This window comes from Hyaena hyaena, unplaced genomic scaffold, assembly GCF_003009895.1.
Source record: "Hyaena hyaena isolate Hyena2069 unplaced genomic scaffold, ASM300989v1 scaffold_1061, whole genome shotgun sequence".
Taxonomy (NCBI): Eukaryota; Metazoa; Chordata; class Mammalia; order Carnivora; family Hyaenidae; genus Hyaena; species Hyaena hyaena.
The window spans coordinates 404,424-430,878 of record NW_024081696.1 but is presented as its reverse complement, the minus strand read 5'-3'; the positions used below and the strand labels follow the sequence as shown (position 1 = coordinate 430,878).

At 41.0% G+C, this 26,455-nt stretch overlaps 1 protein-coding gene across 1 annotated transcript in view; it reads left to right on the top strand.

Annotated features, from left to right (window-relative positions):
• The window catches only part of TNNI3K (TNNI3 interacting kinase), a gene marked incomplete at its 5' end in the record, with an annotated part of 196,424 nt that overhangs the window by 167,066 nt on the left and 2,903 nt on the right, over window positions 1-26,455 (top strand). Inside the window, one exon of the mRNA XM_039222129.1 lies at window positions 25,878-25,957. Coding sequence (XP_039078060.1) covers window positions 25,878-25,957 — 80 coding nt within the window. The remainder of the gene's footprint in view (window positions 1-25,877; window positions 25,958-26,455) is intronic.

The following is a 26,455-nucleotide window of genomic DNA, read 5'->3' as shown; positions in this document are numbered from 1 at the left end:
GATGGCAACAAGGTCAAGGCTGTGGTTTCAAATATGAAGGGATGTCATGAATTGAACTGTGTCCCCGCAAAAAGATGTGTTGAAGTCCTAACCCCAAGTACCTCAAACTATGACCTTATTTGGAGATAGAGTTGTTGCAGATGGAATAAGATGACGTCATATTGGGGTAGGGTAAGCCCTTAATCCAATGTGAGTTGTGTTCTTCTCAGCAGAGAAGAGAGAATGTTATGTGAAGACAATGGAGACAGATGAGATGGCATCTACAAGCTAGGAACATCAAGAATTGCTGGCTGGCACCAGAAGCTAGAGACAGGCATGGAACAGAGTCTCCCTCAGAGACTTCAGAAGGGACCAACCTTGATTTTTGGACTATTGGCCTCCAGAACTATAAAAAAAAAAAAAAAAAAAAAACCTAAATTTCTATTGTCTTAAGGTGCCCACTTTGTGGAACTTTGTTATAGCAGCCCTAGGAAATGAACACAGGGATGATATTTATTGAGCACAGAAAGAAAACAACCCCAAAACCTGATGTTAGGCTGATGCCCTGAGTGAGGAGTCACAGTCACTTATAATGTTCCCTTCATCATTTGTGATTGTACAGAAAACCCACACCATGCCCAATATGAGATTGGAAAGGCATTTTGTGTGTGTGTGTGTGTGTCTTCTCAGAAAGAGAAAATATATGACTAACCAAAGTTATGGTTAAATTCTAATATTTTGTAATACCCATATGTGTCACAAGGACACTGGGAGACGATGTGCTCTCTAACTGAGGTCTCACTGGGGTCTCTTTGATGGTTGCTGCTGGCAACCAGTTCTACAAGAGGCACAAGTAAAGGACTAATTAGGGCAGGAGTCAGGAAGAAATTGCAGGTAATTGAGGTCAAACACAACTGAGGTCCCGGCAGGTGACTGACATCCGATGTAGTCAAACTAAGGAGATCAAGGTTTTAGGCAGGCAGAGATAACAGGTGAGGGCTGGAGATGGATCACTGATGGAAATAATTAAAAGCTGGATCTGACAAGGACATTCAAGCTAGGTCAAACAATAAGTGTGATAGAATCTAAGATAAGCTTGGGGTTTTCATTTTCAGAATCCTAGTCTTCCTCAGTTGGCTCTTACCTTGAACTGGAGATCCTCAGTTGTCAAAGGGACAATACATACCCATACCAGCCTAATGCCCTGTAGAGCTAGGTTACCTTCCTTATTCCCTAAAAATGCTGACTCAGTTGAGAAAGAGAAATTTGCCTTCTGTGGAGAGTGTAAATAGAGAATAGCACTATTGGCTTAATTGGCCCACTGGAATGGGGCACCTGAGTGGCTCAGTTGGATAAGTGTCCAACTCTTGGTTTGGGTTCAGGTCATGATCTCATGGTTGGTAGTCTGAGCCCAAGTCTGGCTCTGTGCTGACAGCATGGAGTCTGCTTGGGATTTTCTCTCTCGCTCTCTCTGCCTCTCCCCTACTTGCTCTTTCTCTCTCTCTCAAAAATAAATAAACTTAACCAAAAAAATGAGCCTCACTGGAGAGGAGGGAGAGATCATCCTCTTACTGATATAATCGTCCTCTAGGGATCTTTGAGCAGGAAATGTTGCTGAGAATGTGAATCTGAAACGTAAATCCTTCGTATCTACAATTTTATTGATAATAACTTTGGTATTTCAAGATTTTTAAAAATCTGGGCATTTCTTTTTGTTCTCAATTTTCCCATTAGCCAGAAAAAAATTAGCTAATGTTGAAAACTAGTCAATGAGTGCTGCTATCCATCCATTCATTCATTCATTCATTCATTTGTTCAAGCATTGCTTACTAGAATAGGGAGAGGGTTCCAAGTTTCCAAATATTTTACTAAATGCTGGAAATAAAGGCAAAAATAAGAAATCATTCTTGATTGAAGATGACAAAGGTCTTCAGTTATGAAGCCCACACAATACGATGGAGTAAATACCTATAATCAAGACAGAGAGTCCCTGTAGTGTGGGCCTTATGTGAGGGTACTGTGACAAAGAAATTCACTGGGGGTAGGACCTACCCATAGAAGGTGAAAAGCAACTAATGACAAGGCTAGAGAAGTAGACCAGGTCTGCTGCTAGGGACATGGGCCATGGGACCTCAGCAGTAGGTGGCATGGTCACCCTTATTTTATATGAAGGTCATTTTCATAACTTTGCTGTGGCTTGGAGAGGGGAAGAGGCTGCCTAGTAACAGAGGAAATCAGTTACAATATTGTTAGATTCAGGCTTTAGTTAAAACCTGAATTCAGAAGAGGTTCAGAAGAGAAATGATAAGCTATGGAGAGTTTTACAGATTACAAGTGGTAACATGTCGGGGCACCTGCGTGGCTCAGTCGGTTGAGTGTCCAACTTAGGCCCAGGTCATGATCTCATGGTTTGTGAGTTTGAGCCCCACATCAAGCTCACTGCTGTCAGCCTGTCAGCGAAGAGCCTTTTTCAGATCCTTTGTACCTCTGTCTCTGCCCCTCACCCAGTTGCACTCTCCTCCACAATAAAATAAATAAAATAAAATAAAATAAAATAAAATAAAATAAAATAAAATAAAATAAAATAAAAATTTAAAAAAAAACTAGTGATAATATGATATCTACTTTGCATTGCTATTCCTTATCACCAATTCAACATTTTATTTCTCCAGCGGTAGTAATGGATGTGCCCTTGTACATCCACTTGGCCCAACCCTTATTATGACAGCTCAAGGCGGCTTATTTCTGGGATTTTCCAGTGTTCAAACATTCTACATGGATGATATGTCCTTATTGATAATTCACACAAATGATCTCAGGAATTGCTAACCACGCAACAGACAATATTTTCTCTAGCATCCTCTCCCCAAATGTGACAGAAGTCTAAAGGAAATATTTATAGTGCCTCTTCCCATGAACAGAATTGAGGAAGTGCTGATAACAATTAAAAATAAAACAGAGACACCATTGTCCTCAGTCCGCAGATTTGTTGATGGAGATTATTTATAGCTTTTCCCCATTTTGGCAAATGGGTTTCATTAATATTCGTCAGAGGAATCATTTTCAACACCTGTGAGAACTTTCTATGTGCAGTGTATCTGTAGGGGTAATTCTTTTAAAGGAGGTTAATGACATTAATCCCATTTTACAGATGGGAATAAAAGCAACTGGTTTATTATATTTTCTCAGGTCAGATAGTAAATCAATGTCTCATTAACATTCATTAGAATTTTCACTGCATTCAATTTCAAACTAAGCTCCTTCCCTGAGGCACTTAATTATTATCAAGAATTTTCTGGCTCCTCACTGATTCATGTGTCAAACAGTTGAAAACATACATGAGCAAGGCACTATGCTAGTGATCTAAGACCTGCCTGGAATGGTGAGTGGATCAACTGAGCCAGACTGTGGCAAGTAGTTTAGGATCAGTGCAGGGTAGTCTTTTATAACTGTAGTTAGTAACAGTGATATTTATGAAGGGCTCCATATGTGTGGGCCCCATATTAAGCATTATATATCATCTGCTGTTTGTAACTCACAGTAGCAATCTCAAACCCCCCATTTTTAAAATGAGCAAACTGAGACCTAGAGAGAAAATTGTGTAAGGAGTACAGCTAGTAAACAGAAAGATTTAAGGGGTACCTGGGTGGCTCACTTGGTTGAGCATTCAACTCTTAATTTCAGCTCAGGTCATCATCACAGTTCTTGCTGAGCCCCAGGTCAGGCTCTGTGCTGACAGTGCAGAAACTGCTTGGGATTCTCTCTGTCCCTCTTGCTCTGCCCCCTCCCTCAAAATAAATAAATAAACATTTAAAAAATGATAAAGGGGATTTGAGACTAAGCCATCTGAAGCCAGAAATCATGGTCTTAATTACTAAGCCAGTGATTCTCAAATTTTTGTATTCATCAGAATCACCTAGAAGTCTTTTTTTTTTTTTTTTTAAGCATAGATTACTGGGCTTCCTCCCAGAGTTTTTCATTGGGTAGGTGTGATGCAGGTTAAAAATCTACATTTCTAAGCAGTTCCCAGGGAATGTTGAGGCAGATACCACACTTTGAGAGCCACTGCTCTAAGCGATACTTAATGTAATCACCTTTTGACCATGTTCAGCATATAGTGGCAAGCCATTCAAAGTTTTGGAGCATGTGGTGACCTAGTCAGGGTTCTGCTTAGAAAAGATGAATGTGGCAGCTATATATAGGTGCTGGAAGACAAGGTGGCAGGCCAAGAGTTTCCCAGCGAGAGTAAGGAGAAACAGACAGTAAGAGATGTTGGGAAATACTGGCTTCATGGAGTGGATACAAAGGATTTGCTGATTGCGAATAAAGGGGACCTCATAGGTGACCCTCTACTTCTTGGTCAGGGTGGCTAGAAGAATTGTCAAGCCTCTTAATAGGAATTGAGAGGACTAAAGGGAATTCTGCCTTCTTAGGTACTTTATCTCCTGCTTCCACAAAGCTTCCTATTTGTTCCCTTAGTTTTTTGTGTATATTTCCACAGCCTTTTCCTACTTCCTCTTTACCTATAAGACCAGTGTATCCTAAGGGCAGCTATAGATTCCTTTCTTTTTTAAAATAAACGTTAAAAAAATTTAACGTTTATTTATTGTTGAGAGAGAGAGAGAGAAAGAGTGTGATCAAAGTAAGGGCAAAGAGAGGCGGGGACACAGAATCTGAAGCAGGCTCCACCGAATCTGAGCTGTCAGCACAGAGCCCGATGTGGGTCTTGAACCCACAAACTGTGAAATCATGATCTGAGCCAAAATACAACACTTAACCAACTGAGCCACCCAGGTGCCCTAGAGCAGCTATAGATTCTTATCCCCAGAGGATCCCCAGAGGATGGTGGCCTCTTAGTCCATCATAAATGGTGTTCAAAACAATATCTGCTTTTTAAGTACGAAATTATTGTACTGATTTTTTGGTCTCACATTTTGCTTTTATGTAATTTCTTTCCCATAAGTAAAGGATGCATTTTTAAAACACCATTTATAAATATACATCCTTGAGAAAGCATTTAGTCTTCAATTTCAAACAATTTACCTAACCTTAAAAGTACAAGTTTTAAAAGTCCTTAGATTGATTTTTTTATAAACTAAAATAATAGGGAAGCTGGAGTAATAGAAAACTTCTGAGAATCTCTTTATTAAGAAAATGGTTTTACAAAACAATACCACAGAATGTATCTTTAAAAGAAATTTCTGTTTTATACATGGAATTTTCCTAAAGTGAGGAAGGGTATCCATAATGAGGATACATTATGACTGTGATAAACCAAAGGTTAACATTTAGAATGTTCAGCATTCTATTGTAAAATATTTGTTACCTATGTCTTAATTATGAATGACAGTTGTTTTTTTTCCAAAAAGTTGACTGAACTAGGTTCAGAATAGGTCTTCAGTATGAAAATGTAAATGTGTGTCATTTAAATACACTCACAGAATTCATGTGACTTTGCCTTCAACTTTTCTTAAAATTTTGAGACCTAAGCATCCAGCTCTTGATCTCAGCTCAGGTCATGGTCTCACAGTTCTTGAGATCGAGCCCCACATTAGGCTCTGCTGACAGTGAGGAGCCTGCCTAGGGTTCTCTCTCTCACCCCCTCTCTGTCTGCCACTGCTCCACTCATGATCTCTCTCTCTCTCTCTCTCAAAATAAATAAATAAACTGAAAAAAAATTTGAGGCCATCTTCCATGATTGCCACCAACTTTACTCCTCAATACCTCTAAACCTCTTTAAAAACTTCACATATCTTCTGTTTACCTTCAGATAGAGGAATAGTGCTTCTCCTTTTGATTCTGGCCCTTCCCTCTGCCCCAGATCCTTCCCCATCCATAACATACTCTGATAAATTCCTCTGTCTCTGGCTCTTTCTTCCTCTGTCCCTACTTGTCTCCTTCAAACTTCTCTCTCCCTCTTGTCCTTTGACACAAAAATGTATGTCTCACAACTTTAAAAAGGCAACATCCTTATTGTTCTGCCTCCAGTATTGATACACTAAGAGCTAAAGAGACAGTGGAAGGGAGGGAGCCCTGGAACACATTAAGAGGTAGGGAGTCTTGGTCTACTTGGGGGTGAAAAAGGAGTCCCCTCTGAATTGTAACATGGTTAAGCAACTGGATTGGGGGGGAACTTGAAATCAGGCTAACAGAAAACAGAATTCTAACTCTACACTTAGAGCTGGAAGTTCCACGTGGAGTTGATTCATCTTGGGGTACTTGGTTGAAGCTTTAATTCCCTCAGTTGTGAATAGTGGTAACTTGGGAACAGAGGTAAGGAGAAGCTTGTGTAGTCCCTAATGTTCCCTAGGGCAGTATTGGGGGTCCCATCTATGAGAGTACAGATCCACTTTCTCTATGCTCTGGGTACCCTGGCTGGACAGTGTTCTTACAAGTATTTCTCCTTTGAGCAAGAGCTCTACAACCAGCTTTAAGCTGAGAACATTTTTAGAAAATGTCCTAACTGTCCTCTCTCTGTCACTATAGGGGTTTGCAGAGGGTGAATTCTGATCTCCGCCCCCCCCCCCGTGTGTGTGTGTGTGTGTGTGTGTGTGTGTGTGTGTAACATATGTGTATGTGTAGCAGTGACAAGGAACACATTCTTGTGGTCATACTGGACTGGTGGGATCACATTCTGGCAATACCATTTCCTATGTGTAATATTGGCCAAACTAATCAACCTCTTTCCATTTGCTTTCTTACCTATAAAACAAGGAAAAGAATAGTACTCACTTCATGATTACTGTGAAGATTAAGTGAAACAATGTCCATAAACCTTAAAACAATGTCTGGCACATAGTTACTGCTCAATAAGTGTTAGCTATTATAAGAAATCTATATTCCAACACATTAAATTCTTACCTAACCACACACACACACACACACACACACACACACACACACACACATTCTATATTAAATGGTATTTTTTTTTTTACAAATAGTTTATTGTTAAATTAGTTTCCACATAACACCCAGTGCTCATCCCCACGAGTTAAATGGTATTTTTATAAAGCCGTTTTCATTTCTTTCCTTTCTTCCTTCATTTGTTTAGCAAATAATTAGTAAGGGCCCATGATCTTCCAGGCATGAGGCATATAGTGATCAGCAAAGTGGATGCTATCCCTGCTCTCACAGAGTTGTTGATCAAGCCATTTTAGCAGAGCATTATAAACTTTATGATAAGAGGGGCACAAGGTTTAAGAGGCAAATGCATGAATGAATAAACTCTGAATGGATGTTTCTAGTTATTTCTACATAAATATTGAGGTTTCGATCCTAAAAGTAACCAGAAATTTCTTTCAAACCCATGCCATTTCTGCTCTGACTCATAAACTACTCCAAACTCCAGGGTGATTGTGTGTCTGCATTCAACCATTGTTAATCTTCTGAACAGGTAGATGGGATGCAGGCAGAGCAAAGAAATCCAGATGAAGGAGATCTATCAATATCCTTCCAAAGATAGATCTTAGGAAGCAATTACTATCTGCCTTAGTTCCCACCCTTCTCACTTTTCCAACTCTCTCATGCTGAGATTCACTGGCCGGGGATTGTTCTTTTTAAAAATCTGGTTCCGGCTCTATTGGAAGCTTAACATAGCAGGTGAAGCATTCAGGCCGTGATGAATCAGAGCCAGACACAAATAGGAGGCTGTGGACTCAAGGGCTTCAAAGAGAGACATTTAGGGCAGTTCTGTGCTTGGAGCTGCTGCTTGCACTCGAGAAGAGCCAGAATCCAAAGGAGGCAGCTGTGGCATACGTGCAGGAATGAAGGGAGCGCGTTCCTAGTGTTCCTATGGGAACCTGGGCGGCTTGGATTACCCCCTCCCCGAGCACGGTTTCTATTCAGCCTGGCCTCTTACATTAAAAGGTAGACCGAGGGGTACACTTCCAGAGTCGTGCTTCGGGGATAGTTGTAGTGTGTGTTGCATGAATAATTCCCCAATGTAATATAGAAGACTTACTCTTCAGGATGCTATATATTTAAAACACAGCACGAGAAAGAGGGACTCTGACTCTCCTCCACACATCACAAAAATGTCGATCAGTTGTTTTCTTTTTATTTTTTTAATGTTTATTTATTTTTGAGAGAGAGAGAGAGAGACAGTGCAAGCAAGGGAGGGGCAGAGAGAGAGGGAGACAGAATCTGAAGCAGGCTCCAGGCTCTGAGCTGTCAGCACAGAGACTGACACAGGGCTCGAACCTACAGGGCTAGAACTCCGGAGCTGTGAGATCATGACCTGAGTTGAAGTCAGTCACTCAACTGACTGAGCCACCCAGGCACCCCAGGTCAGTTGTTTCCTAGGTCTCTAAAGTGTTTGTGCATGTGCGTGCACACATGCATGAACACACCTGTAAGAAATATCTAGGGAAGCAATCCCAGCCTAACATTCATTTTCTGGTTGGAATATTGATTATGGATTCAAATCTGGATTAAAAGTTGGTGTTTTTTCAGGTTCAAAAGCCATTGTCTTTTTACCTCAGCCCATGTTTAGTGAAACCTTTGCCTATTTGCCTGTCGAGGGAAATCAGCCCGAGACTGAATTCATAAAACTCAGCTTTGCATGGTCCAAAGCATCAATAGGTCCACAGCTAGAAACCCAAATTTCTAACATTGAGCCCAACTGTCCACTGGAAATTGAAAAATCCAAATTACTAATGAGAGGGAAGAACCCCACACATTCACGTCACTCCACAGATCACAAGACTTTCTGTGATACACTGACACTGTAAAGCAGAAGCACAGTGAGCCACAGCATGGTGTTCTGATTCTTCTCCTCCCTGTTACTGGCCAGCAACTCAGCTTAGGCAAAGCACCTGGCCTTTCTGCTCTTTAGTTTCTTGGTAAATGATGCTAGTAATAATAATATCCATCCCTCATGGTTGCTGGGAAAATTGAGATTTTTAAGTATATATGTGGAATAGGTGTTCTAACACTTATGATTTTAAAAAGTACTCTTATAAATATTATCCTAATTGATACTTCCTTGAGACATATGACTTTGTAAAGTCATGCATTCTAGAATCATGAGTGTGACATTTGTGTTTTGCTATGGTCTAGGCCATCTATCTAAGAACACAAGGCAGTTCTAAGCCACAGCTCCAAAGGCACAGGTGGATGTGGAGCTCCTGCTGTCCCTAGAGAAGTGCTTTTGCTAAACTTTGGCCTTTGGCAGCAGCCCAACTGTGGCCAGCCACAAACACAGTTGAATAATTTTTTGTTGCATTGTCCACAAAGACTCTGCTGAATTCTTCTATGTGAAAAGTCTTTAAAGTACACAGTAACTGTGTGGTAATTGACACCAGATAGTATTTGGAAGCATTCAGGAGAGCCTGTTGGGTTATTTGAAGAGCCTGATCTCTGCCCCATGTAGCTTGTCATGGAAATCTGCAGAAGGTGTGCTCTGTGGGCCTGTCTGAAATAGAGGGGTGTGGCCCTTCCATTTGGGAGGTGCAGGCCCCCTTCATCTGGTACTATATGGACTCCAGGGCTGATGCCTAGTCTCATTGGCTGTGGCCAGACCTGAGGTAGGGCCAACTGATGACTCACTGGAGGGCCTCTGCAAACTCTTTCATGCTTAAAAATTGCACGAGAAAATGCATTATTAGCAAAAAGCCACATAAATCCCTTCAGAAAGAAACTCATAAATGATCTTTCATTTTTCTCAGTTCTGAGGGCTGTGGATATTCTTTAATTTAATTCATTCATTCATTGAGTAAATATTTACCCAGGGCTTACACTTCTAGGTTCTACAGTATGGCAGCAGATAAAAACAAAATAAGCCCTTCCCTCATGGGGCTTTTATTCTGGTGGGGAAGGAGAGTGACAGACTTTTATTCTTTAAGAAAATTCTGTAGCAAAAATGAGGGGTAGGGAGAGCAGAAAGAGATGTGGTTTGCAGTTTTATTTTTTTTTTTAATGTTCATTTATTTTTGAGAGAGAGTAAGCACACATTCAGGGGAGGGGCAGGGAGAGGGGGACAGTGGATCCAAAGCAGGCTCCAGGCTGACACCAGTGAGCCCAGTGTGGGGCTGGGACTCACAAACCGCAAAATCATGACCTGAGTCAAAGTAAGACGGTCAACCAGCTGAGCCATCCAGGTGCCCCATGGTTTGCCATTTTAAACAGAAATATCAGAGACGACCTCACCCACAAGGTAACATTTGAGCAAAGAGGTGAATAGAGTGAATTAGAAAACCATAGGCCTCTAGAGAATGGCATTCCAGATTGTGGGAACATTAAGTGCAAATTCCCTGAGGTGAGATCGTATCTGTGAATTCAAGAAACAGCCAGGAGACCAGAAGGAACAAAACGATCATAGGGAAGAGTAATAGGAGACAAAGTAGAGAAGTGACAAGGGGGCAGATCATGAAGGAGTTACAGGACATTGAGGGGACTTGGGCATATACTGAGATGGAGACACATGCCGCCACAGGGATCCAAGCAGAGAAGTCACAGGATCAGGCTGCTTTCTAAAACGATCACTCTGGATGCCTGGGTAGCTCATTCGGATAAGTAGATGCCGTCAGCTCAAGTCATGATCTCACAGTTAGTGAGTCTGAGCCCCACATTGGGCTCTGCCCTGATGGTGTAGAACCTACTTGGGAATCTGTCTCTCCCTTCTCTCTGCCCCTCCCCTGCTACCCTGCTTGAGCACTCCTAGTGCTCAAAACAAACAAATGAAGTTTAAAAACACTTTTTTAATAAATAAGTAAAATAAAAGGGTCACTCTACCTGCTGTACTTTAAAGCACTGAGAAGAATGGTGGTCAATTCATTTGTTCTTTTAAACCTACTTTCCTCTCTTTCAATTATTTAATAAATATTTTATGTAGCATAGACTGTGGGCTAAGCATGGGGGAAGACAGACCAGTGAAAAAATCAGTGATGAACAATTTGATGAAGAAGATACTAAAGAGGAAAGCTAACCAACGGAGAAGAAAGCCAAGACGAAAGTGAGGCACAGGAAGGTTCTGTAACTGGGTCTAAAGCCATAGCTCGGCAGGGGAGGTGCCGGGACGAGAAAACTTAGGCACCTGAGAGTATGGCCAACCTGCACAGAGTACCAGGGCTGTGGATGAGGCTGGAAGAACGACCAGGAGTTCAGTTGCATCAAAGTCACTTTTTAAATACGTGTCAAGAGCATACTCTATGTCCCAGATGCCAGGGCCGCAGAGATAAATAACCAAATGTGGCTCCTGTTCCGAAGGAGCGTGCATTCTGGAGTGTCACGTATCAAGGCGTAATAAAATACCAGTATAAAAACCACGGAGGTCTAGCTCGAAAGCCTGCCACAGAACACTTCTTACAGAATCCATAGTCATGTTCCTGCCAAAACAGAAGGCAGGAACAGTGGTGGGCGCAGCAGGAAATATCAAACCCTGAGTTGCCCCAGGATTCAAAGAAGCTTTGCAGCACATCACACAAGAGTGGGGTAAGAGCCCCCACGTTACTGGCAGGAGACGAGCTTTTCAATAAGAACAAGGCACCCTAGCAACATAATAACCGTTTTGTTATTCAGGGTCTGACAGCAAAGAATACACAGAGGAGGCGAGGAAAGCTTTGGTGTTGTATGATGAGGCAAAAGGTCCCCGTGGTTTAGTATACATTCACTTAAAACAAAACAAAAAAAAAAACATTGCTTGTAATTTTGTAACCTCCTTAGGGTGTTTCAAATGGTTTGTGAAGATCAATGTTCCACATGTTCAAAGAGTTTAGGGAGTTTTAAAATCTTTCCATTCAGACTGGCCTGTCATAAAGAACAAAGGAACATGGAATTTCTTGCAGGGATCTGAATTCAGACAACAGAGCCTGGAGATGTTAAATCAACAAAGATGGCCTTTGAACCTTCCTCAATCCAAAAGGGGAAAGGAATATGTACCGCTCTGTAGGCGGCTGTCTAGTTGTCACTTTTATCTTCCGTCAATAAAATTGGTTTTGTAATTTTTACTTATGTACCCGTCCGGGGGCCATTATTATAAAATAGTGGTTAAAAGCTTGAGCTCAGGTGGGCCTGAGTTCAAATTCAGGTTCTACCACTTATAAGCTGTGTGACCTGAGGCAAGTTAGTTGAGCTCCCCACGTCCCAAGCTTCTTATCTACAGGATGAAAATAAGAATATCACCTTCTTCGTGATGTCGCAGTGTTCATTAGGTGAGACTATAATTTGTACGTGTCTGACATATGGTAAACATTGAATACATGTAAATTTTTTTCTGTTTTGCCATTAGCTCATGTATTTTAGTCTTTATTATTCCTCTTCTAAGACAAACTACTAAAATGAAAGGTGAGGGGAGATCCTACTTTCATTGGGACTGCATTGTTTGGCCCAAAGGTAGAAGACAGCTTCGAGAAGCACTGGATATAAGGTTTATCTCTTGCTCTAAAGGAGATGTTGATAAACTATGGCCCACAGACCACACCTAACTCTGCCTGTTTTTGTGAAGTTTTTGTGAACACAACCACACTCATTTGTTTACATGCTGTCTATGTCTGCTTTTGTGCTACAATACCAGAATTGAATAGTTGCAACAGAGACCACATGGTCTACAAATTCTAAAATGTTTACTATCTGGCCCTTTACAGGAAACATTTTCTGAGCCCTGCTCTAAGAACTTAAAAACTCTAATTTTTTCAAGGCACATAGCCCTAAAACTGCTTACATTGGAAACTCCTCTCGCCATGGAAAAATAACAAGGCTACCTTCAAGAAGTCAACACATTTACTTCAATAAATGTCAGTGCCAGGTGCTATGTGAAGCCCCAGGGGACACTAAGATTCATAAGGCAGAGTCCCTCCGATAAAAAATCCACAGCCTGCTTGTTGATCAGATGTATATGCAAAATGAGGCAAGCTCTGCCAATGGTGAGAGCAAATGGCCGGAGCAGCACTAAGGCCACTGTGGTTCCTTCTTCCTTCCCATATGGCCGTCACTTCTATCCCAGAAGACATGTTTGAAGAGAGACTCTCCATCATGTTCCATTTCACTTTCATATCTGTAAGACTCTACCTTAAATCACTGAATGGATGAGGATACCGTAACAAAGAATCATTCTCAGATTTCCCTGGCAATGACATAGAGGGTGGAATAGGCTGGCCAGGACTTCCACAGAGGTCACTGTTCCAATACATGTAACAGGGAAATACAGCATGTTCTTGAGCAGTGACTAACGAAATGGAAGGAGGCTGACCAATAAACAAAGATTAAACATGAATCAATAAAGTTGCTAAGGAGGAATCATCATTCATTCAATACATAGTTATTGGGTGCCTAGTTCATGACAATTAGTTGAAGGCACTGGGGATCAAGACACAGTAGTATACAAGGCAAGTCCCCACTGTCATGAAACTTACCTTCTAACCAAAGGACGCAGGCCATCTCAATTTGAGTTTCTCCATAAACAGACCATGAGACAAGTATGTGAGTGAAAATTATTTTTCTGGGATGTGATCTCAAGCACAGTGAAGGAAAGAGAAGGAAGGGTTATGTATGTTAATGAGTAAGTCACTGGTGTGGGCAACCAAGGCTTAATTTCATGTTGTAAACTCTGAGGGTATAGACCATGTCTCATAATTTTCTCAACAAGCAGCAAGGATGCTGGAGTATTTATCCACCAACTCTTGCTCCTCACTTATGGAGGCTCATTTGGGTGGGTGGGAAGGAGCATGAGCCACCTCCCACCTTTAAGTACAGAGAAACACAGGAAACCATGAGCATGTACGGAAGCTTCTAAAAGTGACTTCTAAAAATAGACCAAGGTATATAGGCAGAGTACTGTATCTGCCTATGCAGGTGACAATGAATAAACACACCAGAAAATGAGATTGTGGTAAGTACTATGCAGGCAGTTAGAATAGGTCAATAGGATAGAGTGACTGGAAGGGGAGTTTAGATGGGGTGGTTAGAATCATGAAAACAAGGAAAAGCCTGGGAAACAATGTTCAGCTGAAGAGCAAAGGTGCAGAGTTTGTAAGACAGGAGAACGAAGAGAAATAGAAGGCCTCTGTTATGGACACAGGATAGGAGGCGGGCAAGAATGTTATGGGATGATGTCCCAGGTAGGTAGGTAGAGGTCAAACCACGAAGATTTCAGCAGCCAGGACAGGGCATTAGAATGTTGTTCTGCACGTGATGATCAGCCACTGAGGGATTTTGAGCAGGAGCATGACATGATCTGATCAACATTTTTAAAAAGTCCATCCTTATTGCTCTTCTCCTCTCTTCCCCTTTCTTCCTAAATTCTTTAGTCCAGAGCCACTAGATAGGGTTGAGCAAAAGTGACTTCTCCACGGAATGTGGGAAAGGATGTTTGAATCCAAGTACGGTACGGAGAATGTCCAAGTGGATGGTGAGAGTGGTGGGGGGTGGCAGCTGGCTGGCGGGAGGATGGAAGGGTTTCCATGAAGGTTTAGGGCTACCCAGTCAAGGTGCTAGATCCCAGGTACGGTGAGGAAGGCATCTACATGGGAGGGCAACCTGGCATGGGAGGCCGGAGTGTGAGGCTGGGAAGGAAGGCATGTGTGAGAGGGGTCAGTGAAGAAGTTACCCCACGTAGAGTGTCACAGCCCAAGCACACTGGGATCGATTTTCATGCAGGTTGGTGGCCACAGTGGTTTCATGCAGATTGAGAAGGGTATCAGTTACAGGAAGGTGCTTGATGGGGTGAAGTTGGAGCAGAAGGGTGGTGAAGAGGGTATAAGTGTAGACAGGCAGCCCTGTCCTAGTGACTGGAACCCACACAGGGTGAAGAAGGCATCACATGGGGCACAGCTCAGTGCTGAGTGCTGGAGCTCAAGGCAGGTGAGGAGGCACCTGCTTGGGGCAGACAGGTGGGAAAATAGCCCAGAGCGGGATGTCAGAACACAAGAAGGTAAGGAGAACAGCCACTTGGAGACAACAGTGGAGCCCAAGTAAAGTAAAGGAGGACATCCATGTATGTGTTGATGGATGCAGGTGTGACAGCAGCCAGAGATGTGTACATTCGGGGGCATGGATCATATTTAGAATAATAGGAACCAGGTTTCTCACTGTCAGAGATGGTGTCAGAAACATGGAAAGGGAGAAAACTAGAATGGGCCCTGTGATGTTGGTTTGGATTGGAATTATATGAGAGTGGAGGGAGAGGTCTGAATGTGTTTATACATGTGTGTACACGCATGCGTGTTCTTCAGCTTTGCCTGCTCCATGAGAGGGTCTGGGAGCAGCAACATTTCAATGACAAGGAACACACCAAGCACCTAGGTCTTGATTTCTAAATACTGTTCTCCACTAAAAGGAAATAGGGTACTTTGGAGAAATGGCAGATTTCAGGGCTGGGACCAGGAATGTACAAAATAAGCCTGGAATGTCTGGTGCCACCGAGTAAAGAGGTTTTCAAGGGTGGGTGTGTATCAAAGGGACAGCAAGACAGGACTCCTGCTTGCCAACTATGGGGTAATTTAAGCATCAAAATAAATAGTGACCCATTGAATAAAATACTAACTTTAAATCCATACAGAAATAAATAAATGAAGATACTGAAATTTGGTTGAGGAATGGGATACTTATATAGTCTCAAAGTAACACCCCACAAAATACTTATTCATTACAAAAAGAAAAAGAATAATTCTGTAGTAGAGGGTCCTGCCACACACCACCTGACTCAAGTAATGAAAATGAAGAACACAATAATGGGACAAGTCAAAATGTGTTGGGATACAGTGAGGAGAACACAGCATCACTTCTGTGATGCTTCCCACATCAGACATACTTTTAATTTAATCCGTGGTAAACCTCAGATAAAACCAAATTGAAGGATATTCTGCAAGATAACTGGCTGGTCATCTTCAAAATTGTTCAGGGTCCTGAAACTCAAGTAACGACTGAGAAACTATTTCCAGTTGAAGGAGATTAAGAAACGTAACAACTAAACACAGTGTGTGATTCTGAATTGTATCCTTTTGCTATAAAGTATTGAGATCATGGGAAAACTTGAATGGAGTCTGAGAGAAGACGAACTCAAATGATTCTATTAGGCTATGTAGGAGAATGTCTTTATTTTAGGAATACACTAAGGTCAATGGGAAATGATAGGCAATCAGATTGGCAACTTACTCTCAAATGATTCAGGATTTTTAAAAAATTATACCACTTTTGCAGTCTTCCTTTATTTTGAGATTGTTTCAAAATGAAAAGTTAAAAAGAAATTAATACATTTACTTTGGCCACTTGATTTCCCAGGTCTTTGCATGGGCCCCAACCTATTTCTATCCTAGAAATTCCCTCTGTTTGAGAACCCTTGCTTGTCCTGCATCTCCTGTGTGTAGGGAGGGTGCCTCTTATAGTATACTGTGTCCCCAGGCATTGAAGTATGCCTGCACGTGTCTACATTTCTATTTACCCCAAAGGGTAGAGTCCATGTCCATCACACTCATATCTGGTTCCTAGCACTTAGCACAGCATGTGGCATTGTGCTTTATAATCAGTCATGAAGAGGAGAGAGGCAAGATTATGGATGTAAATTTGGAATCCTTTCTAGAGCTAACAGTGTAGATGGAAAAAGCAGGTGATTTGGATACTGCCTGGCCTGCATTTGAATTACAACTATGTGATCCTGGAGAAGACTTAGACTTGTTTTCCACACGTGTAAAATGGGTTGTTAGGTGGAGCAAATATATGTAATAAGATTGGTGAGGCTTCTAGTAGACTATGACACTTAGCAGGTATGCAACAAAATTTGATTTCCCTTTTCTCTTTAAAAATAAGAATAAAAATTAGCAAAGAAATCTGGAACTCTAGGGTATATCCTAACATCACTGTAACCTTGAGACATGAACTTGGATAAGTTATTTCACCTCACAAGGCTTTAATTTCCTTCTTGGTAAAATGAGGTAGGAATATAGAGGAATGAGAAATTAGCTTTATGACCATCCTGCTCGTAACATCTTTTAGTTCTAATATTTAAAATACTTTCCCTTTTTGGGGGGGATGATAGTAAGTATAGAAGGTGAAGAATAAGAAAGATGTTTGATGGGCCACCTGAGTGACCCAGTTGGTTAAGTGTCCAGCTCTTGACTTCAGCTCAGGTCATGAGTTTGAGCCCCCCATCAGGCTCTATGCTGGCAATGTGGAGCCTGCGTGGGAATTCTTTTTCTCTCTCTTTCTGCCCCTCCCCTACTCATGTTCTCTCTCTCTCTCAAAATAAATAAATAAATAAACTTAAAAAAAAAAAAGAAAGAAAGATGTTTGGTATATTTAAAGGATGTTCCTCAGTTTTAGCAGTCAAAGCATGTAGTAGTTCACCTCCTACTGGATTTTACAATCCCTCATTTATACTCACTTAAAGTATAGGTAAATTGAGAGGTGGTTGTATTGTTAGGTTACTGTTAAGCACATTAAAAATTGATGAGCCATCAAGGAATTAGCACACAGTTTCAGTTCTTGCTGCATTTTTCCTTATTCATAATTCTTTTCCTAATTGCTTTTTCCCTTAAAAATGGGGGAGCTGTGACCTTGGATATTTGCCTAATGGCTCAAACAGAGACGTGACCCATTGCCAAGTCTTTCAGGCCTTTTATAGCCAGGGGACATTTGCCACTGAAAGAAAGCTGATGGGTTTGATTTTCCTGAAAGAGATATTTTGCACTGACCTCTGGCCCCATTAAATATTTTGGCCATTGCCCATTCACTATAATGGGAGCAATAAATTTGTTTTAATTTAGGACATTATCAAGTAGGGAATTATTGACAAAGACAAAATAATGTTCTGAAAGCAGCCAGGATGAAATCATGAATAAATAAATATGTTGAACTTAACTGATAAATTAACAAATGCTTATTCAGAAGAGTCTGACTGGACTATTTCAAAGTTAGGCCAAAGGTGATCCAATTTCTGATAGAAATGTTGCCTCTCTTTAGGCCAGAGAAAAGGTGGGCTACATAGAAAGACATTGTAAGGCATGAAAAGGCATTTATCCCTTGTGACAGATCTGTTTTAAATAGATCTATTTGTTTTCAGCTAAATGCCAAAAGGAACAGCCAGCTGACTCTAGTAGCCTTTTCTATGGCAAAGCATTTACTTTTCTTGTGTAAACACCTTTATTAGGGATCTCAGCAGGCTGTTTCCCTACCTTTACTTTGTATTAGTCTCTTAGATTAGTGTCAAAGAACTGAAATTCTGGTTAGCTCTTACCTGTACATGTTTCATATTGAGTGAAAGAAATGACTTTTCACTTGGATACATTCCTCTTGAGGAAGGGGATAAAGGTGCATATGGCACTGATCTCCTTGTTGATATTCTTTCACAAGTAACATGATTATGACAGATGGCAAAAAACTCTGACACAGCACAAAGAATATTTGCAAAGCTGTGCGGCCTTGGATGGTGTTGCCTGTGCAAAGTCCAAATGACTAAATCTTCTAGAGTACAGGTAGCCTAAGGGCATTTTTAACTGCATACAAACTAATTGGACCAACTTGAATGGAAGAAAATTGTGCCTGGGGTCTTTAATCATGCTCGTAACCTAGTGGTTTTCTGTTCAGCATCACTGGAGCAGCACTTAGGAAGATGAATCCATGCATGCAGCTTAGAAAACCTTGCACAGGATCAGAGAGTTGTGCGGAGTCATAAACATCTCATTGAGAAATTTCAGAGTGTATGTCTCTAGTTTTGGCCTCACTGCACAGGGACAGGCAAGCCATTGTTGGACGGGGGGAAATAAAATTTTCTCAAAGACCTAAGAAAGCAAGTCATGAGAAAATGTTTCTGGCTTCTATGATGATGAAGGATATTTTTCTGTGAGGAACTTAGTGTTGGTCTTTAGATGCAAAGAGTCCAAAACTGTAACTCATGACGAATTCACTGAGATCCCCAAATGGAAACAGAACAAGAGTTTGACAGGGACTGCTATAAAATGCAGCGTGCTTTAGAAAAAAGAGCATGGACTGGAAGTCTGAAGATGTTTTCTTCAGGTGCTGGCTTGCCTCTTGCTAGCTCTGTGAGTTGATGCAGGTTGTTCAAACTTTCTGAGCCTGATATAGAATGGAGGTAAAATTGATGCTTTCCCAGATACCTCATGGGGGTTTTATAACAATACTTTAAGCTAATTGATATAAAAGTATGCTCAAGCTATAAAGCCCTCTATAAATATGAGATTATTATTATATCATTATGGTAGAACTTAATGTTCTAGGTCTCTCTCTTTTTGTTTAGTTGTTCTATTCAGTCTTGCTTTCAAAACTATCTTGAAACCATGCAGACTATCTTCATTTGCTCTAATTCACCAAATCAAAGTCCCCAGCTCTGTGAAAACCACACTTGGAAGAATATTATAAAAATGGTTGCTTTTGGACTATATGACTAACTGATGTCTTCTTTGGAATGTAAATCAGTCAGAAGTCATTATAACACTAGCAAATATTCTGAGAATTCATGAAATCCCACAGCCAAAGCCATGATTCATTGCTCCAATACCAAAACCATTTGGCAGGCTGTGGTTTGGAAGCCGCAATACTGGCTGCCTTCGAGAATCTAAATGGGGCCATTTGAATTCATTGTGGCACTTCCCACTCCCGCCACTCTAGAGAGATGGCACGGGGGTTCCCTGGACTCTCTTTAGACAGTATTTTTCTCGCTTCCTTGTAGGTCCTGCTTAACAGTATACCTTCCTGAAGAGATGACATAGTGTGGAAGCACCTGGGTGGCTTAGTCAGTTGAATATCTAACTTCGGCTCAGGTCATGATTTCAAGGTTTGTGGGTTTGAGCCCCGCATCCGGGTCTCTGATGTCGGCCTGTCAGCACAGAAAGTCTTTGGATCCTCTGTCCCCCTTTCTCTCTGCCCATCCACTGCTCACACTTTCTCTCTCAAAAAAATACGTAAACATTAAAAAAGGGAGATGAAATGATGTTTTATAGTTTTTCTCCACCCCTCAGGCATTGCAACATGAATATTCTACAAATTTATCTTTTTTTTTTAATTTTATATATCTATTTTGAAAGAGAGAGAGAACAAGCAGGGGAGGAGCAGAGAGAGGGAGAGACAGAATCCCAAGTAGGCTCTGCGCTGTCAATCACAGAGCTAGATGTGGGGCTTGAACTCCCGAACCATGAGATCATGACCTGAATCGAGATCAAGGGTGGGATACTAAACCGACTGAGCCACCCAGGTGCCCCTACAAATTTATCTTCTATAAAAACTTCCATGAAGCAGCTCAAGAGTTTTTCATACCAGCATTACACAGCCTGTCAGTCAAATCCTTAATGATGGTTTATGTGCAAGTGATTTCTCCACACTTTTCGTTTGTTTCAACTTAGATGGCAATGTGGTTCTTCCTTTGAAATAGACCACGAAAAGAGATGGTCCCCTCAAGCAAATAGCATGGTTCAGTTACTATGTCAAATGAAATGTATATAGACAAAAAGCTACAAGCACCGTCTTGAGAAGTAGCAGTACTGTGTAGCCAGGTATGCTGTGGCAGGTATGTGGAAATGCGTGAGGTATTCAGCCTTGGACAAATGTCAGACACCTCAGATAAGGAAGATAAAAATCTTCTCCCTAAGTGGGAAAGGCAATCTCATGCTGCCTTTCCAACACATCAAAGCCAGTTTCACAAAATCTACATGGTTCATGAATACCTTTCAAAGAATCACAGAATGTAAGAAATAGGGGTATCGGGAACGTCACAACACTTGGATCCCTCTACAGCACCCACAGCCACGATGCACTCTAGCCATACCTTGAAAACTTCTAAGGATTTGACAGTACCCCCTTCTAGAACAACTCAATCTATTTGGGGACAATTCTAACTTCAGCAAATGTAGTGTTTTTGGTTTGTGTTGTTTTCTTAATTATTCCCAGTGTCTAAGGCTCAGCTTAGCCCTTTGGAGAGTGTCACCTACCTGAAGTCTTGATCAGTTCTGGATATCCAACCAGTGACAATTCAAACCAACCAATTGTCATTTGGCACAGATCTCCCCTTCTTACTTGCAAGCAATCAGGAGAAACTCTGCCCGGTATCTGCAGAATCCAGATGTATGGATTTCCCCTTGAAATTTATCCTCACCAAAAAGCAATAAAGCAAATCTGACATGATAGGCTTTTCTTCCTGAACCCAGGATAGCTTCTAGGAATCAGTACTTTTTTTTTTAAGAGTACAGAAAAACTCTGTTTTAATATTTCTTTCTGGAGTTTTGCCTAGAATGTACATTAATCTGCTAGTTTAGTTTACAGAGCCTGCCTTACTCCTGCTTTGAAGAACTGAAACTATATTTGAGTGTATCCTACCTTTGAGCACCTTTTGGACTCTTGATATCTCTTCTGTAATCTTACATAAAGATTGATTCACTTCTCTTTGGATAATACTTTTTGCTTAATGTGCTCTCCAAGAACATTGCTATCTCTGCACTCCGTTCAGCCAACATAGCCTCATAGTTTAGAATGTTGTTGTCTTTGCTGAGGGTGTGGAAGTCCATTCGCAGACCATCTGAATGACTGCAATCATGCTAGTGTGTGCTGACAAGCCATTGTCTGCATGGCATGCACATACAAAAATTCAGATTACGTATTTTGGATTTGAGTGTTAACTGGCCTAATTAGCAGGCAGCCTACTAGGTTGTCTATAACTGTAAAGCATGGATTGAGAAGCAGGAAACATTTTTTGAATTTTAGTTCTACTCTTGATTCTGAATAAATTATTCATTCCCCAGTGCACCTTTGTGAGATACCATGGCCAATGACTATGTTTATCTGTACATATATGTCACAGAACTAACTGAAATTTATTTTAGCACTAAAATGAGATGTATCAATATAATGTGGTAGTGTTCAAAAACTAATATAAAGATTCTGCTACTCGCTTTATTTTCTTAAATGTTTATTTATTTTTGAGTAGGAGAGAGAGACAGAGCATGAGCATGGGAAGGGCAGAGAGAGGGAGGCACAGAATCCAAAGCAGGCTCCAGGCTCTAAGCTGTCAGCACAGAACCTGACGCATGGCTCGAACTCACGAACTGTGAGATCATGACCTGAGCCGAGATCATGACTGAGCCACCCAGGCACCCCTCTGCTATTTCCTTTAAAAGAGAAAATTTCATTCCATTGTCATTAAACAGATACATGAAATTACTTATATAATGTCCTGTATCATTCATATATAAGCCTATATATGACATATAGCATCCTTTTACCATAAAGAAGACCACCCAGTTAACTAACAATATTGAAACACTGCAACATCAAGTGCTTTTCTTACCTGCCATGAGTTCACATCTATTTTCATTGAATTCATGGGAAAGCTGCATCACTGGAAATGCCTATTTTCTCTGGCCACAACTTCAGCCAACAGAGGTCCCGTGTGTCTCTTAAACTCTGGGCTTCTGTGAAACTCCTGCTGAATTCTGGACACACATGGATTGAGGAGAACTACTTCCATGGATCAGGGTCTGGTTTCCTCTGCTTCGTTTGACCCGGGCATGCATAGCTTCCATCTGTCTGTCATCCTAGAAGAGCATCCAGAACTGGCCTAGGTGGTATCTCCCGGGCAGGCAGGTTAAGTGCCCTGGCATGAATTACATTCTGCAACTGAATAAATAAGACAGCTTGGAGATGGGCTTTTATTCATAGGAAACCAGATAGCCTTTTTGATGATAAAATATTTATTCCCTATTATCTTGTTGTTGCCAAGACTAGTATATACAGCACATTTATTAAAAGGAGCTAGAGTGCTTAAGAGGTTTTAGTAGGTAAATTTTAGGTTATTAGTAGGGTAAAGTTCATTTTGAAAAATATCATGAATGACATTCTAATGCCCAGAACTGAGTGTGGTTTGCCATTTAATGTTGATTGAGATAATACCATGTCCCACTTTAAGTCAATACTTTTTCTTCTTTTTAATCGTTTCTCCCCTCTAAGAAACAGCTTCACATTATCCCTTAAGAAAGGGAGGCCAAATCTGCTGTCATTTTAAGGCAGCTAAGTGAATGAGACAGTGTGAATTTATGCTAGAGTTTAGAAAAATCGCATTCTCCAGGTGAACATTTTGTAACAATTTTAGTTTACACATTTTATTTTAACTATTTACAAAGTACCAGCTAAGCCCTGCAGGAGATCCAAAGGATATCAGATGGGATCTCTGACTTCCAGGAGTATTCTGTTTAGTGGGCTTCACTAGCATACAAATACAGGCCCATTGCTACACTTAGAGGCAGACTCTGATAAGCACTGTGATAGAAGTACAAAGTACTAGAGGGTATGAAATTCTGAGTGGGGTTTCCAAGAAGACTTGAGGGAATGTCGCCTTTGAGTTGGACTTTGACACATAATAAAAGTTGGTAACATTTACTGAGTGTTTACTACATGCTAGCACTTCTCAATATCTTTTAAACTTCTTAATTCTTTAATTCTCATGATTAACCTTATAAGTAAAATGTTATAATTCCCATTATACAGTTGCATACACTAAAGCAAAGAGTAGTTAAATAACGTATGCCCAACGTCATAGCTAGTAAGTAATAGAGCCAGGATTCAAATTCAAGGAGTCTGCCACCAGAATGTTCCTTCTTATTGCTTCCCCTCAGAGATAAATAAGATGTCACTGGGGCGCCTGGGTAGCTCAGTTGATTAAGCATCTGACTTTGGCTCAGGTCATGATCTCAGAATTTATGCGCTCAGGGTCTTGCCTTGGGCTCTGTGCTGACCCCTCAGAGCCTGGAGCCTGCTTCAGATTCTGTTTTTGTTTTCTCTCTATCCCTCCCCTACTTGTGCTCTCTCTATCTCTCAAAAATAAATAAATGTTAAAAAAAAAAAAAGATGTCACCAACCAGATTCAAGTTGGGGAGCAGCTCAGCCACAATCAGAGGAAGGAAAATTTAGGATGTTTTAGAAAGTCCAGAGTCTTCAAGCATAGCCTGAACTTGGGGAGAAAAGATACTGAGGAATTGTAGAACATGAGATACACATAGAACACAAGTAGGTTTGAGTTGCAGAGGGTTTGGAACATGGGCCTAGAGAATTGCAGCGGGGAACAGGGGAATGTCCTGGTAGGATTTTTGTTATAGGAAGACCTTGTGGAGGGGAGAATTGAGTGACCTAAGAGAAGGACATTATTTAAGGACCCATCAATTAATTAAATTGTTCAGACTATTTTTTTAGCCTCTCCTGTGTACCAGCCACTATAAGTGTTGAGTATAAAGCAGGGAATTAGGGAGTCAAGATAGACAACGAGGCTCCCAACCTCACTGTGGGAAAGACTATATAAGCGAATGTATAAACGGGCAAGATAATTTTATATAGCTCTAAATGAAAGAAACACATTGCCATGATGAGATAGAAAGTGACTATAAGCCAGGGAAATGCTACTTTGGAATGGTGCTCAGGGAAGGCCTCTCGGAAGAGGTGATGGTGCAACTGACGCCTGAAAGAAAGAGGATCCAGGCATGGGTGAAGGCAGGGCAGGGGTTCATTGAAACAAGATTCGGGTTAACTAAGGTCATCCCAAGCAGAGTTAACAAATGCAAGAGCTCTGGGTTGGGAAAGAGCTTGGAGGATTCAGGGGACAGAAAGAACGCCAAGAAGAAGTGCTTAGCAAAAGATGGGGAGAAGGATGTGAGTTGAGGTTGAGGTAGGCAGGGCCAGGGCCTTGTAGGTGAGGGTAGATTTTACTCTAAATGAACTGGGAAGCCACTGAAATGTTTTAAGTAGGAGAATGGCTTAATCTGTTTTATACTGTGAAAAGAACACTCTGGATAATATATGGAGAACGGGTTATAAGGAGACAGGAGGCAGAGCTAAAAATATTTGAATTAAGTAAGAGTTGTGAGAAAAAGAAAAATTTTGGCATAAGTAACTGAATGATGTGGTGCCGGGAACTGAGATGACAGCCCTGGCTTGGGACGGGGAAATGAGAGTTCTGCTGTGAGCACAGTGAAGGCAGCTCTGGGGGGAAGACTCCTGGAGGATGCTAAAGTTTGGGCGAGAGACATGGACATGAAAGAGACCCACAGATATATAATTAACGGACAGATGCAGTTCAGCATAGGGTGAGGGTTTTGATGGCTGAAGAGGTAAAAAGAAAGCAAGCCCATTAACCAGTGTGGTAAAAGAGTAGCAGAAGTCTGAGGAAGAGAAGGATTCAGGAGGGCCAGGTACCAGGAAGAAATTTCTATTTGAATAGTGGATAAGCACAAAGGCTTTGGAATCTAAAAGAGCTGGGTTTGAACCATAGATGAGCCAATTGCCAAACCTGTGTAACAAGTTACTTAACTGCTCCAGCCTCAGTTTCCTAATCTATAAAATGAGAGAAACGTTCGGTAATGATAAGGATTAAATGAGATGATAGATGCATATGCTTAATGCATTGGAATCATGCAATAAATCTTATTGTCACTATCTCTTATAACTCCTACTGTAATAACAGCAATATAATGGTAACAATATCTCTTGGCATGTTTTATTGATAGTGATTATTACTAAGATAATAATACTGTGGCTATTAGTTCAAGTAAGGTTTGCAATTATATTAACTCAGGTTTTAGATTCAACACATCTTTTTGTTACCTTTAATCATCAAAACAAACTGGAAATTATTTATCTACTTTCCCCATCTTACAGATTAACAAAATGAGGCTCATAAAAGGTGGCATGCCACCCAAGCTTACACAGCTGGGAATCGTAGCCTGCCTGGATTCACATTGGATATGCCTGGATTCACTAAGAGCCAGGACTCACACTGAGATATGACTTACTCCAAATAATTCTGAACTCTTTCCCGACTAGTCACTTGTAGCAAAGAAACACCTTTGTATCACTCTGTCAGTTTTCTGGGATCTATCCCAAGTGAATAAGTTGTTTTATAAAAATGTTATTAGCAAACCACCACCATGATTTTCTCAGTGTGAAATCATGTGTCTCATGGAATTTTCCAGTGCTGGACAGTGTTCCTCTCAAGGCCTGTCTTTGGAGGAGATGAAGAGAAATCTTCAGTTCCCACCCATTGACAAATATGGTAAGTACACAGATTCTTCAGAATGATTAAGGAAACTTCCTCTAGGAAGGTGATATTTATTCATTATAAGGAAGAATAGATTCTGTTTTATAATGACTGCAAATGAAGGATCCTTTAGAAATAGTATGTTATAAAAGCACAAACTGCGATCTTATATAACTCTGTATTTACCTTTGAGTTTACTAATGTGTGCACATAAGCATGTAAGTATATGTGCAAATATATCATAGTGTGTGTATTCGTGGAAGGAGAGACAAGTCTCCTGCACCTTGTGATATTCCAGACACCCTGTTGCCACCTAACTGAGTTCACAGCCTATAAGCCCCACATCATAAGTATGTAGGGAGAAGAAAAACAAGAGATGAGTTTCCACAATTATGTCATATGCTGGGGGAGCTCTTCCCCTTTGGCAAGTGCCCAGGATAAATTATAAACCCAGCCAGCCCCTCAAAAAGCTAGAGAGGAGGTGAAGGTATCACCGATGGTATCCATTTTGCA